At 38.7% G+C, this 13,154-nt stretch overlaps 1 protein-coding gene across 1 annotated transcript in view; it reads right to left on the bottom strand.

The window, feature by feature from the left end:
* Positions 1-5,676, bottom strand: part of espn (espin) — a 44,044-nt gene extending 38,368 nt beyond the window's left edge. The window contains exons 1-2 of the mRNA XM_038722895.1: positions 5,190-5,676; positions 1,925-2,118 (exon numbers count right to left, since the gene is read on the bottom strand). Coding sequence (XP_038578823.1) covers positions 1,925-2,118; positions 5,190-5,489 — 494 coding nt within the window. The 5' untranslated portion in view covers positions 5,490-5,676. The remainder of the gene's footprint in view (positions 1-1,924; positions 2,119-5,189) is intronic.
* Between the last annotated feature and the right edge of the window lie 7,478 nt (positions 5,677-13,154).

Genomic DNA, 13,154 nt, shown 5'->3' with positions numbered 1-13,154 from the left:
CACAAAGTATTTGGATTGCGACACAGGTATCAAACAAGCAAAGTTCTGGTTGCTTCCCACCAGTGCTATAAATACTACCTACAGTATGAGCCCACAGCTGATCTACTGACCAAAACTCTATATCTGGATCTATCTGGATCTATATCAGTCCTGATTTGTTTGGTATGCATCAGAAAAGAGTGAAATTGTTGCAATCTTGTTTATCATTTATCAACGTCAGACTGTTCAAGTGCCAGCAGTCTGAAATCTGAATCTGAGCAGTGGATCTACATCAACCTGTCTCAGTTACAAACACTAGGAGAAAAGTGACCACAGCACACAAAAATAAAAGTTGTCTTTTAAAATCACATTTGCGCTGGAGTCTTCACAGGTGAAGGGGGTGTTGAAGGGCACCAGGTCAAAGAAAGATGGTAGTAGTGAGTAGAGTAGATGAGAGCTTAGTTTTATCCTCTGCATAAGTAATATAAAATAACTTTTATATTGATTTGGCTGTATGTCGTTAAGCTGTTATCTGTTAGACTGTTGCAAAGAAAACACCCGCACACTGTCTAACTTGCAGAAAAAAATTATATATTGACACAACGCTTCAGTGCTAGACCATCTTTTGTAAGAGGTGACTTGTTTTTCTGCACCAATTACTCACTTCCTCATAAAATAAGGCAACCATTACAACACATTCATTCACATTTCCAGTCCTAAAGATCTAGCTTAAGCTTACATATGACTCTCTCTATGGTAACAATACTATATCATTCCAGAGTGATCTATACTAGATGGCTGTAGATTTCTGTATATTGAATGTATACCAAAAATATAATAAAATGCATTCATGGACAGATATGTTCTCAAATCTTGCTGGTAATGTATACATCAATAGATAAATAGAGGAAATAGGATAATAAACACATGTGACCCCACAACAGATTCAAGACAATATTATCATACTTCAATAATTTAAGTGTTAAATAACAATGAAATTTATACAAAAATAGGAAAAGAGAAAAAAACATATGCTTTGTTACTTAAGATTCACCTGAGGGTTTCCCTGTCCAGCCCTAAACAGTCCTGGATACGTATGAATATGCACATATATTATCTGTGTGCTGTTTATTGTGTCCATTTATATATGTATGCACTAATGCTGCAAGTAAATTTTGAGGCCCTGAGTTGATTTTTGCACCTATATAATAATGTGGAGATTTTTAGGCAACATTTATAGTGATGACTTTTGGTAATCTCTTTTCCTATTATTCTATAGATTTTATTCTTATTTAACACTTAAATTATTGAATTATGATATTGTATACAGAAATCTACTTCCATCAAGTATAGATCACTCTGGAACGATATAGTATTGTTACCATAGAGATAGTCATATGTAAGCTTAAACTAGATCTTTATGACTGGAAATGTGAATGACTGTTTTGTAATGGTTGCCTTATTTTATGTGGAAGTGGGTGATTGGTGTAGACAAACAAGTCACCTCCTACAAAAGATTGCCTGACGAAGGTCTAGCACCAAAGCATTGCAACCTTTTGCAAGTTAGACAGTGTGCGGGGGTTTTCTTTGCAACTTAACAGATAACAGCTAAACGACATCCAGCATGACCATCATGAAGTGATACTAGCATTGTATCGTGTGTATTACTAAATATCACACTTTGTTTTAAAAATATTTATATAAAATCTTGTAGAATTACTGTGTGTGTTTTTTGGCACGTGATCAATGACACCTAGCCTGATTTTAGAGATTGTGTTCTTAACAAAAGCATTTTCAATCCCTGTACAAAAGATTAACTTAAACCATATTAAATCACTATTAGACAACAGCAACTTAAGAATCAGAACTGAGGATAAGTTCAGATTTTGAACACAGTGAAAGGAAGCTTAAAGCTGCTGTAAAGACAAAACCATGTTGCTCTTACTTTGGGCTGTGCCCCAGTAACAGTCGGAGAGAGGGCAGGTCTCCCTTGGCAGCAGCATAGTGAACAGGTAGGGCGCCTGTGTCGGTGGAGGCCCCGGGGTCAACCTCACCACACTTCAGCAGCCAGTCAGTGATCTCATGGTGACTGAAGCGGGATGCAAGGTGGAGAACGGTGGCACCAGAACAGTCCCTGTGCTGTTAATCAAACAAAAAAATAAAGCTGAAATGTGCGTTTCTGAAATTAAAATTGTTATTTTCTTTTTCCTTTAAAAAAAGTTAATAATCAAAATAATTTCATGAATTAACTGTTAAATATACAGTACTGTATGTTCCTGTAAAAAACAGCTCATAGTTTGATTCCACATTATGAAATTAGGATTTAAACTATAGTAACATGAAAACTTTTGTATCTTCAACCTGCACTGTTTGGCATCCAGAGACCCCAGCAAAGTCATGTTAGTAAGCTAGCAACCTTTAAGGGAATGGTGCCTCTCTACCAGTTCATTTTATAGAATATATTGTTACTGTATTTTAGTGTTCACTGTTGAAATTAAGTGGATAGAACTCCTTGTGCTGTGTGAGATGAATGCGTCATATATTTTTTCTATACAGTAGGTTAGAATGATTCTGCTGTTAAATTTCGTTCAGTGCTCAAAGCTGTTTATTCTGTGATTTTCTGAAATGCATATAGAGCCTTCACAACTTAAGAGTAGTAGGCATATTTGAGCAAGGAAATAAGTCCTTGCTTAACTTGTGTATAAATGCATACCTTTTTTATGAAAATTGTGCACACACACACACACACACACACACACACACACACACACACACACACACACACACACACACACACACACACCTTCAGGAGAACATTCGTCATGAGAAAACATATATACTGTGCTTCTAACTTGCTGCATTTCTAAGCTGCATGGACTGACAATTGCACTCAAACCTGCAGTATAATCAGCTGAGCTAGAAAAAGAAAATGTGAAAATGTGAAAGGTACCAGATATTACCAAAAACCGGTTGTGACTAAAGTGGTTCAGTTTTCTAAGACTCACAGATCATAGCTTTTGCAACTCTCTCACCAACACTGGCTCAAACAAATTAGGTTACAGATTCCATGTTCCTTTAAAAACGTGTTTACCTGTAACATACTTTTATTCTTTTTGTCAAGAGATGGACCAATAGCTAAGTATTTGCTTGCTCTTTGGATAAATGTGTATTATTACTCAAGTCTTATCAACAAAGAAGCTAAATCTGTATTCTGGGGCAGTGGAGTGCTTCAAATGAACGTCATTAACATAAGGGAAAATCAGGATCAGAATGCAGTAACACAAAGGGAAAAAAAAGTGGAAGTTAGCATTGACCACACATCAAGTAGATTGCACTGCAGGTAGTAATTGATTAAGTAAGTAATTAATTAAGTAAATGAGTAATTAAGGTTTTACTAAATGTCAGCCAAGTATGTCATCAGTTAGACTATGGCATGGGGTGCTCTTTGATGCTCTTCTGCAGTCTGTCAGGTAACCCTGAAGAAATGGAGACAGCACCAAATAGATGATAGAGCTCTTATTACTGTTTCAGATTCAGAATCACATGTTACTATAGGTCAGATCGAGTGCCTGAGTGCCTTTTGTTTGTGTTGTGTTAGTCTAAATCATTTTTGAGGAAGAGAAGACAAAAGATTTGTCAGTGTGGTGACTTAGTCCATTGTTCTCTTGCCTCAGACCAAGAAGGTCAAGGGGACGATTGTGACCGAGCTGGCTGGGTCTTCAACAGTTCAAAAAACATGCAGGTTTGGTGAACTGGAAAATCTAAGTTGGCAGCCATTGTGAAGGTTGTGTCTGCCTCCATGTGATAGACTGGAGACCTTTTCAGGGAGTACTATGCTGGGATACCTAGCAACATACTCTGCATAATATAAGCAGGTATCGAAAATGGATGTCTAGATTATATTGCGCCACTAAAGAGAAACAACGTATTACAGAAAAATACTAGAATTAGAGGCACACCAGACTATAATGGCTACAATGCTGGTAAATATCTGCATCTATAAACTTAGTGGTGCATAAGGGTATACTTCAGAGAACAGTAAAATACAACTGTATTACAGCTTTAACTAAAACTCCTTCAAAATGTCTACTTCATTCCTTCCTTGGTGTGAATATTTGCATCTTACGACCAGCAGCGACATGGAGTCCAAAGATTCAATCATCTATGTGGAGGTTTAACCATTCTCCCTACCAAACATCTTCCCCACAATCATATCAAACTATACTGTCATTATGTTGTTCTGTGCTAATCATAGTTATTGTATGGGCTGAATATACATAAGTATTACATTTGCAAAACCAGTTTTGCATACTTCATTACCATGGGGACATGAGGCACTGAAAGTAAGTCACAAAGAACCAGGGGAATACTCTTAACATTTTCTAATGCCTACCAGTTGACAGTATGTTCGATCTGTTTATGTTTTGTGAGTTAAATTAGATGTCTTTATTGTCTGTTCCTCAGAGTGTTAGCATGTGCTGCCTTTAAATATGTCATCATAAGAGTATAAAGCCTTCAGGCTGTTGTGAATATCTGAGGATCTCTTTTCTTTGGTATATGGAGTGTGTTTTTGAGCCAGACTACCGTGAGATCACCATGTTGTGATGTCTGGTAAGGTCTTGATGCTAAATCTTCGATGAGGTGGATGCCATGAAGTTATCTTTTGTTATCACCAAAACTGTAACTGATCACCAGTCAACTTAAAGGGCAGTGTGGTCTTACAGTTTGGGTACTAGAAGTGAATTAATGGTTATGTTTAAACCATATTTATTGGCCTTGGGGTCAACTGACCACTTGTAGCAGTTCCTCTATAAACTGCAACAAAAACTCCTTGAAAGTGGAGTGGAGTGTGGAGTTTGAATAGAGGGTAATTAAAACATGTTATTTAGTCTCTTAATTACTTATTAAGTGACTAAATAAAACTTATTATTATGGGTTTAGTATCTCATGATAGTCTAAATGTTGGTTCAGAAGCTTTTTCACGACCAGGTGCAAAATCTAATAGAAAACGTGTAGGTTTTGGGCATGAAAACACACTGACATTAGTTCTAACATACCCCAAATCAACTGGACCCCAGTTGGTGAGGTGAAAGAGAGATAGGGCTTTGAAGGTGGCTACACAGCTGAGACATGGCAGCCAGGTCAGAGGAAAGAGAATTAGGCTACTGTCTACACTTCAACGTGTCCAACTAATAGCTCAAGTCACTCACCTCTGGCCGACATCCACCCTGGGTCAGCAGCCACTGTAAGCAGGTCAGGTTGCCGGTGGCTGCTGCGTCATGCGCCGGGCTTGCCCCGTTGTTCGCCAGCGAGTTGCCCGGCAGTCCTGCCTCCTCCACCAGGAAACGCAGGCATGTTAGTTTCCCGGCCCGGGCTGCGTGGTGGACCGGTGAAGCTCCCAGCACATCCTTGACGTCACTGGTGAGCGCTTTAGCCGCTAATTGCACTTTCAGAGTCTGCACGTCCCCTTGCCTCGCGGCGAGCAGCGTCCTGTCCTGCTCCACCACCATGACTGCTCCAGATCGGACAACTCCTGCCTTTGGTTTCCTGCGTTGAGCCCGATCCTTTCACCGTACGGATGGGGTCAGCATTTTAGGCTATTTACAAAGCTTCAGAGCATCTCAGTCTCAGTTAGTTTTGCGGGGAAAGTTCAGTGATCGCCCCACATCAGAGCTAAATGGTCAAAAGCAAGATCCGTTTCCGTTCATACACATTTTAATGTGCGATCCCTTTTTTACATGTTGAAATAAGAACTCAGTCCACTAACGTTATTCTTTATCTGAGTGACACACTGACCAGCTTTCTACGCTTTGCCCGGCGATGTGGCTCAGCTGTCCTCTTGTTTTCTCTCTGGCGCCTCCAGGATGCAGAACACCTGTTGCACAAGTTTGATTTGTTTGTTTTTTTGTGTGTTCCAACTAACTATTTTTTTGTTTAATTTGTTTGTTTACCCTGTTTGCTAGTGTCTATCATGTGCCTCGGAGAATATTCTGCAGTGTTTTTCTTCTTAGAGCAGATGGCGACATGGGACTCAGCGCCTGTTAAATAATCCATCAGGGGGAGGATCGCTGAGCCTGTTACAGGTTGTTGCTTTCTGAAAATCGGCTCAGAAGTTAAAGGGGCAGTACGAACATGCGACTTAAATGTCTGAGTATAGCCCGACAGAGAAAGTTCTACTGTGCTGGGTGTCAATCAAGTAGGCTAGGCATAGGTCCATGGCTAAATACTAATTCAGAAATTGGCTTTTTGAACACACGCCCAGTCTCGTTTGCATGCAGCCTCACCGGTATTAATTTAACATATGGCAGCATCAGCATCACTAGACACCCACAGTTTGCACCCTGTAGAGGTCCATCTGGTGGTCTGTGGGAGAATTGAGCTTCTGATTGTGTCTGTTTAGTGATGATTCTAGAAGTTCAGAATCTTGTTGTGAAGCTATATCCGGTAACAGTTTGATCATCACAATGAACCCCTTATTTAGTTGTCAATATGATGCATTTGCATTTTCTGCTTTTGTGGCTATAATATAAAATATTGTTTTCTTTTTATAGCTACCGATGGAATACGTTTATTCAAAGTATAGTTGTTAGGCTACTTTGCCAAATGAAATATGCTTGTGGTCACAACGAACTTCTAATCATTATGTGGCCTATGCATGTGTGCACTAGAGAACAACATAACATATGCATATCAATTCTGCTAAAAACTTAACAAATTAGATGAATGGGCGACAATGAAAATATTTTAATTGTGGTGGAAAGTAAATACACTTGCTCAAGTACTGTAATTACCTAAACTTTGAGGTGCAAACAACTACGTTTCTTGAGTCTCCCCATATTATGCAACTTTAGTCTACATGTCTCCAATTACTCCGCTGCTTTAATCTGACGTCAGTAGTTTCTTTGCATATTAAGATGTTTACATGACCAGCCTCTACAATATTATTTGTTATTGACTAAAGTGCCAAGAACTTATAAAGTAGTTAAAATGCGCTCTATCACGACCTGGTAGAACAGGAAAATGCTGCTTACACCTCACGTAGGCTATTCTTAACAATAATCCAATAAAATAATATAGCTAGATGCCTATAGGCTATTATTCTTGTGTACTTTTACTGTGTATTATGTAACATTTTGAATGCAGGACTTTACTTCTAACAGAGTAAACCATCACTGGATGTGTAAGAGGAAAGGTTAGACTACACACAGTCAGGCTAAAACTTTTCTCTGCGCAGCTGGACTTTGTGATGAACTGCAATACTTTTGATCTCCAAACGGTGGCAGGGAAGCTTCATATTTAGCCAGGTAGGCCTTTAGCTCTACCTGCGGAGGTTTTCAGGTGTCGAGTCATCATGACTTCTCCAAATCATAACGCACACATTAAACACGCATAGCTAATAATAAAAAAAAAAAACTACCGTAGCCTTTTATTCAAACAATGGATCAATCCCACTGCTTTGAAGGCTTATATTTACACACTATGAAAATAGGAGGGTTATTTAAATTTAAGCCAATAGGCCTATAGCTTTTTCAGACTCGTTTAAGGTCTAGGCCTATTTGACGTTTTCTTATATTTTCACTGGGTATAGCCTAATTTGGGAGCTAACTTAATAAGAAAACTTGCAGCCTCACACCAGGTCTGCATCTTCACTGTCAGAGTAGGTTGATTGGTTTTTCCGCACAGGCGGCTTCTGCCTGACGTGGGTGGGTTTGACGAGGTGGTGGGGAGGGGGAGGGGTGTCTCGTGCTCGGCGCGTGCCTCTCTGGACCATCTGTTGCACCGGTCCAACTGTCATAGACACCACGCGCCGATTTGGGGGAGGAGAGGGTAAATTCCCATGAGCAGTCTCGCGGGACTATTGGTACAATTCCCTCAAGGAAATGGACAATAATAACTCCCTAACAAGATTTAGGGGAACACTGCATCAGTTATTTTAGCCTAGAATATCTTGCGTATCATCATTTTGAAAGGTTGTTTATTTTTCATTTCCGCCTATTTATATATTTGCCAGTTTGTGTTTATGTCTGGACTTCATTTACCAAAACACTTCTTTGCTGCAGCTGCATCCTCAAAACTCTATAGGCCTAATGAAGGGCCTAACACAGGATTTAATCGTGTAGGTGATCTGGAGTCTTTTCCCAGGGCTCCCACAACTTTAAGCATTAATGTGAAGCTAAATCCCCATTGAACTGGAAAGGGGCTGCCAACGGTTTTTCTACAAAGCCTGGGAAAGCTGGGATATTTCTTGCACGCGTCAGACGTGCGACAGTTATTCAAATTGGACTTAATTATTCAACGCGTAGGCCCCATCTATTGTGTGATCACATCTGCTGCTGAGCGGGAACATTCAAATTTTATGCTCAAGTTCATGCTGCCTATACCTAACACACTGGCTGTTTGCAGCGGCAAATAGCCACAGCACCCCTTAAAACAGTAAAAATCCAGAGAAAAGTAGCAAATTTAGTAATAAAAGTTAACAATTTATGAGTGTTTTCCTAAATTGAAGCCTTAGATAGGCTATTGCATTTTATCAAAAGTTTCATGGGTGACCCGGTACCAACCTTATGAGAAGGCAAGTCTCGATAATGACCTCTTGAAAATTTTAGTAGGAGTTTGAATTTTCTAAATTTGTATCAATGATAATTATTAATAATAACGATAATAATGTTAATAATTAGGCTATAACCTAACATTCTTACTTTTTTCCTTCAAACCTACATGTAGGTTATTTTAAACAGTTTGCTTTAAAATCACCTTTAACAAGGTTATGACAAAATACAATACAGCCTACCGGTAGACCTGCAGTTATACAGAGCAGCCCCTCGCGCCCTTCTGCAACGGCCCAGCTGGTTGGCGCGTGCCGTAAAGTAATTGCTTTCGCTTGAGTAAACCTGGGCGCGTGCAGTAAGGATGCCTTCAGTCTATGTTAAGCCACAGAGAGAAGCATATCTTTACCTCAATGTATGATCTGAAATACGAAGATTAAGGCTAATAATAATAATAATAATAATGAATACATCACAAAGCCTACATATTTACATAGTATAACACATACAATTCACACATCTGCTGTTCTCCGGAATCAATCAACAATAAGAAGTAGGCTACACATACAGTTTATTTAAAAAAATTGACACCAGACAAAATATACTTTATTAAGCAGCGGAAAGAAGACCAACACACACAAAGAGAAGAAATGACTTTATTTATCCTTCCTTTGGGTCAATTTGACATCCCCAAACCTTGGTTGCTTCTTTTCATTGTTCCCTTAACCTTTCTTTGTTTCTTTCTTTCTTTGTTCTTTCTTTCACCCTTGCATATATTCTTGCTTGAGCTGAAATTAATTTAAAATCAAATTTAAAACATCAAGAAAACACCTTAGTCTCCTGTTAATCATTCTCTACAGGAGCAATTACAAAGTATATATTTGGCTTATACTAATTATAAATGTGATACATTTTATGTTTCAAATTTTAATACATTTTTTCATTGGGATTTCTGAGCATTAGGTCATATCTTTCATTTTAGATAGGAGGACCTTTAAAAAGTCAAACTCTTTGTGAATGATGCAGTAATCCTGTATTCCTTTAAAATGTGTCTTGAGGTAGCCAGCAATGAAGTGCTTTTTGAAATGCTGACATTTAGCCTACTACTGTTTATTTGCTGTTAATGATTATAATCGTATTTGCTGAATTTTGGAGTGATTTGTATTCTCCTAAATATCTAGTAAGTAAGTAGTAAGTAAAATTTATTTATATAGCACTTTTCACAGATAAAATCACAAGGTGCTTCACAATAAAACAACAAAATACAGTTCTAGCTAAACACCAGAAACACATTGACATATGACAGACAATTTATCTATTCTATCTATTGTTGCCATGATGTGCTTGCTATATTCTCAAAGTTTATCCCTTACTCAAGTATTTTATACAAACCTTTTAACAACTGCATTTTTCTCTTGTTTTTGGACACAAATCTTTTTTTATAATGTTGTTTTTCTGTAGGCCTATAGCCTAGTTATGGTAACAGTTTATGGTTGTTTCCCTTATGATAATCCCTGGAACTAGCGCACCCACTTTTCTAGAAATATCCAACAGCATTACAACAAAAGCAGGAATAAACGTGTCAGTTTTCTGTAGTAGCAGGTGATTATTTGGGTGTAGCATTTTATCTTACTGTTCATCTTGTTTCTGAGATGTCTCCTGCCCCCTTGAACTCACCATGCAGGCATGCTGTCTGTCCCACAGCGACCCAGTCATCCGTGAGCTGCAGTGAGAAATTTTACGGTCAGACTTTCTCACACTCAGGGCTCATTAGCGATTGACAGGAACAACTACGTCCGTCCTGTCAAACTAATTTGACATGACAGGCGTTTCAACAATGCAGCGTCTACGGTGAAAAGTCAAAAATATTTTACACACTCTGATGTGATCTATAATTTAGTAAGTAGTGTTTAAATGGTTTCACTCTGCCCGAGTTGATTTGAATATTAGATAGCCTACACCAAATAATTGTACATCCTTACAATGGAGTCAGCTGTCCTCCTTACAAGAAATGTAGATAAGATAGAAAATAGCAGATTAAATGCACGCGTTAATATAAAATCCACGTTTGCGTGTTACAGTTTAAACAGCTTTGGTTATACTGTAGCCTACTTGAACTTGTTGGGACACATCTCATTATTAAACCTTACATCAAATACGGACACAACATAGGCTATGTCATGTATAAAGCCATACACATTTATCCTCACATTAAAACAGTAAATTGAGATAGGTGAAGATAAGCAGCTGAGCTTCTGTGTCAATCAAGGAGCCTTGAGATTAAATTAAATCCTATGTTTTACACGTAAGTTACATGTTCAAAACAGGTAGCCTATGTCATTGTATTTTTAAAAAATGAAAATAACATACCAGGGTGTGACTTCGTTGCCCCTGCGGTCATCATTCACAGCCCATGCAGCAGTGCTTGCAGGACGTTGCTGGTTGAAGACTATAGTTGTATTGAGCGCCCTTTTGCAACACGAGGTTTGGGACTCAATGACAGAGACGCGTTCCCTTTGTGGGCGGACACCGTACACAGGCCACGCCTTTCTGTAGCATAGTTCTGCAGAATGACTGTGCAGGACCATGCAACAGCTAGAAAATATAAAATACACCAAATATAAATAAATAATATTAAATATACAAGCATAGAGTTGATTTTTTGTTTTGTTTAAATAGGCTTAGTATTAGCAAGTTTGAGCATCTCTGTTAATTGCTTATTTTGGCTGAAAGCAAGCAGCCCTGCAGTTAGACTATACAATGCAGAACTGTATGGAACAAAAGACGGATAGCTGAAGTCTTTGGGGTTTGGTTGTTTTTTCTCTTTTGGTGTGTTTGTATGTTGTTATTTGGGTTTTTAAAATGTATGCATGGTTGTATGCAGGCATGTTTTTCTAGTTCTATCATATAGGCCTATGTATAGATATATTTAGATATATCCAACAGCATTACATTTAGATATACTTCTTGCACCACCTTTTTTATTTGGCAAATAGTGAACCCTTTATTCTTATTTCATTCCGACCAGTTACAGCAATTAAATGAGTAATAGCCTACATTGAAGAAACTACTTTGAGACTACTTTTCTTTACATTGGACATCGCAGAATGACTTGAAATGTACCCCCCCTCACACACACACACACACTCCTTAATTTCCCCCTGGACAACTCTTAATGGTCCCCGTGTCTCTGTAACTTCAAAATAATTCATCGGAGCAGGAAAGCCATCTGCTGCCTTTGTTCGTTTGGCTCGTGCTGTTCTCGTGCCCCTGATATGGCAGCACAATGGATTCCCCTCAATCAGAAATCCAATATTCAAAAAACCCGCCAACAAGCCGCATGCCCTGCATGTCCAATGCCTCGCTTGCATGGGGCTGCTCCATTCCCAAATATCCTCTATTATTCAGGAAAGATGAAGAAATAAACAGCCATTTATTTTTGAAGTTTTAGATAGTGTCTCTACTGCATCATTCACGTGTCCTTCCTCAACAGGAAGATGTGCTAGACTGCTGTCTTGTTTGTGGAGGCACATTGAGGTGCATGAATGAGGAGTCTGTCCGTGATTGAGGCGACAGCTATTGGTGGAGAAGCCAATGCGACGCTATAAGTTTACCTTTGTCAACTTTGAAGAGCAAAACAAATGTGCGCCACCAGATGTGTGCTCTGCCTTGCAGCTTGGCGTTTGGCTTGGTTAGGCTTGGTTGGATATTCAAATCCTGTCTGAGCCATCCGTCTGATTTATGCAATGTGGACTACAATTAGCAAAAATGTTACACTGCCTCTGAAAACGACGCCAGACTCGATGCTTTGCACTGTAATGGATTTCATTTTCTAATGGGATCAGTGACGATGGGCGTCATAAATGGCAAAGCATCTGTAAAGTTATAAAAGCACAATTAGTGTTTGCATAATCCAGCCATAATATGTGATCTTCCATTCAACATTTATATTTTTGTCTATGTCTGTGTTTATCATATTTGGATCTATGTGTTAGCTGACATGATGCTGGATTACTGTCGTGTTTGTCCAAAAGCAACCAATAGACTTTGGTCGATAGCCTTCAAGGGAAGAAGGACATAGAAGATATGAGGTAGCAGAAATTATTTGACATCCTTATAAGATCTTTTTAGACCCTTGGATTTCTATTTAAGATTGTAAACAACTTCAGTCGAAATGAGTTTTGTTCAGAGATTACTAAAAGTTATCAGTCTCTTTTGATAACGTCTCATTTAGCACGCATCCTGTAGGGATACTGACGCACATTTGAGGCACTGACGTCAAATTGACTTCGTGCAGGAGAAGACAGAAGTTTGGATTTTCGTCATTGGTGCAGCAGATGCTTTATGAAAATGGCGTTGGTTTAGGCGTGGGAAGCTTCTTGGCAAGTGTTGATAGGACTTCTTTTTGCCAGAGGGAGATGTGGCAATGTCACATCAGTGCTTTGACAATGCAAACCGTACAAAACAAAAACATTAAACATTAGCAAATATTTCACAAGTCTTGATTAAAAAAAAAGTCTTAAAATATTGAAATATACCGGACCTACAGCCATCATAAAAGCAGCAATGTGATGGACAAATTAACAAAGGGAGATGAGACAGCAACATACACTCACTGGCCTCTTTGTT

Source organism: Micropterus salmoides, unplaced genomic scaffold (genome assembly GCF_014851395.1).
Source record: "Micropterus salmoides isolate LMB-PRFRI ecotype aquatic unplaced genomic scaffold, ASM1485139v1 Ms_hic_scaffold_16, whole genome shotgun sequence".
Lineage (NCBI taxonomy): Eukaryota > Metazoa > Chordata > Actinopteri > Centrarchiformes > Centrarchidae > Micropterus > Micropterus salmoides.
This window is presented reverse-complemented; position numbering and strand designations above follow the sequence as displayed.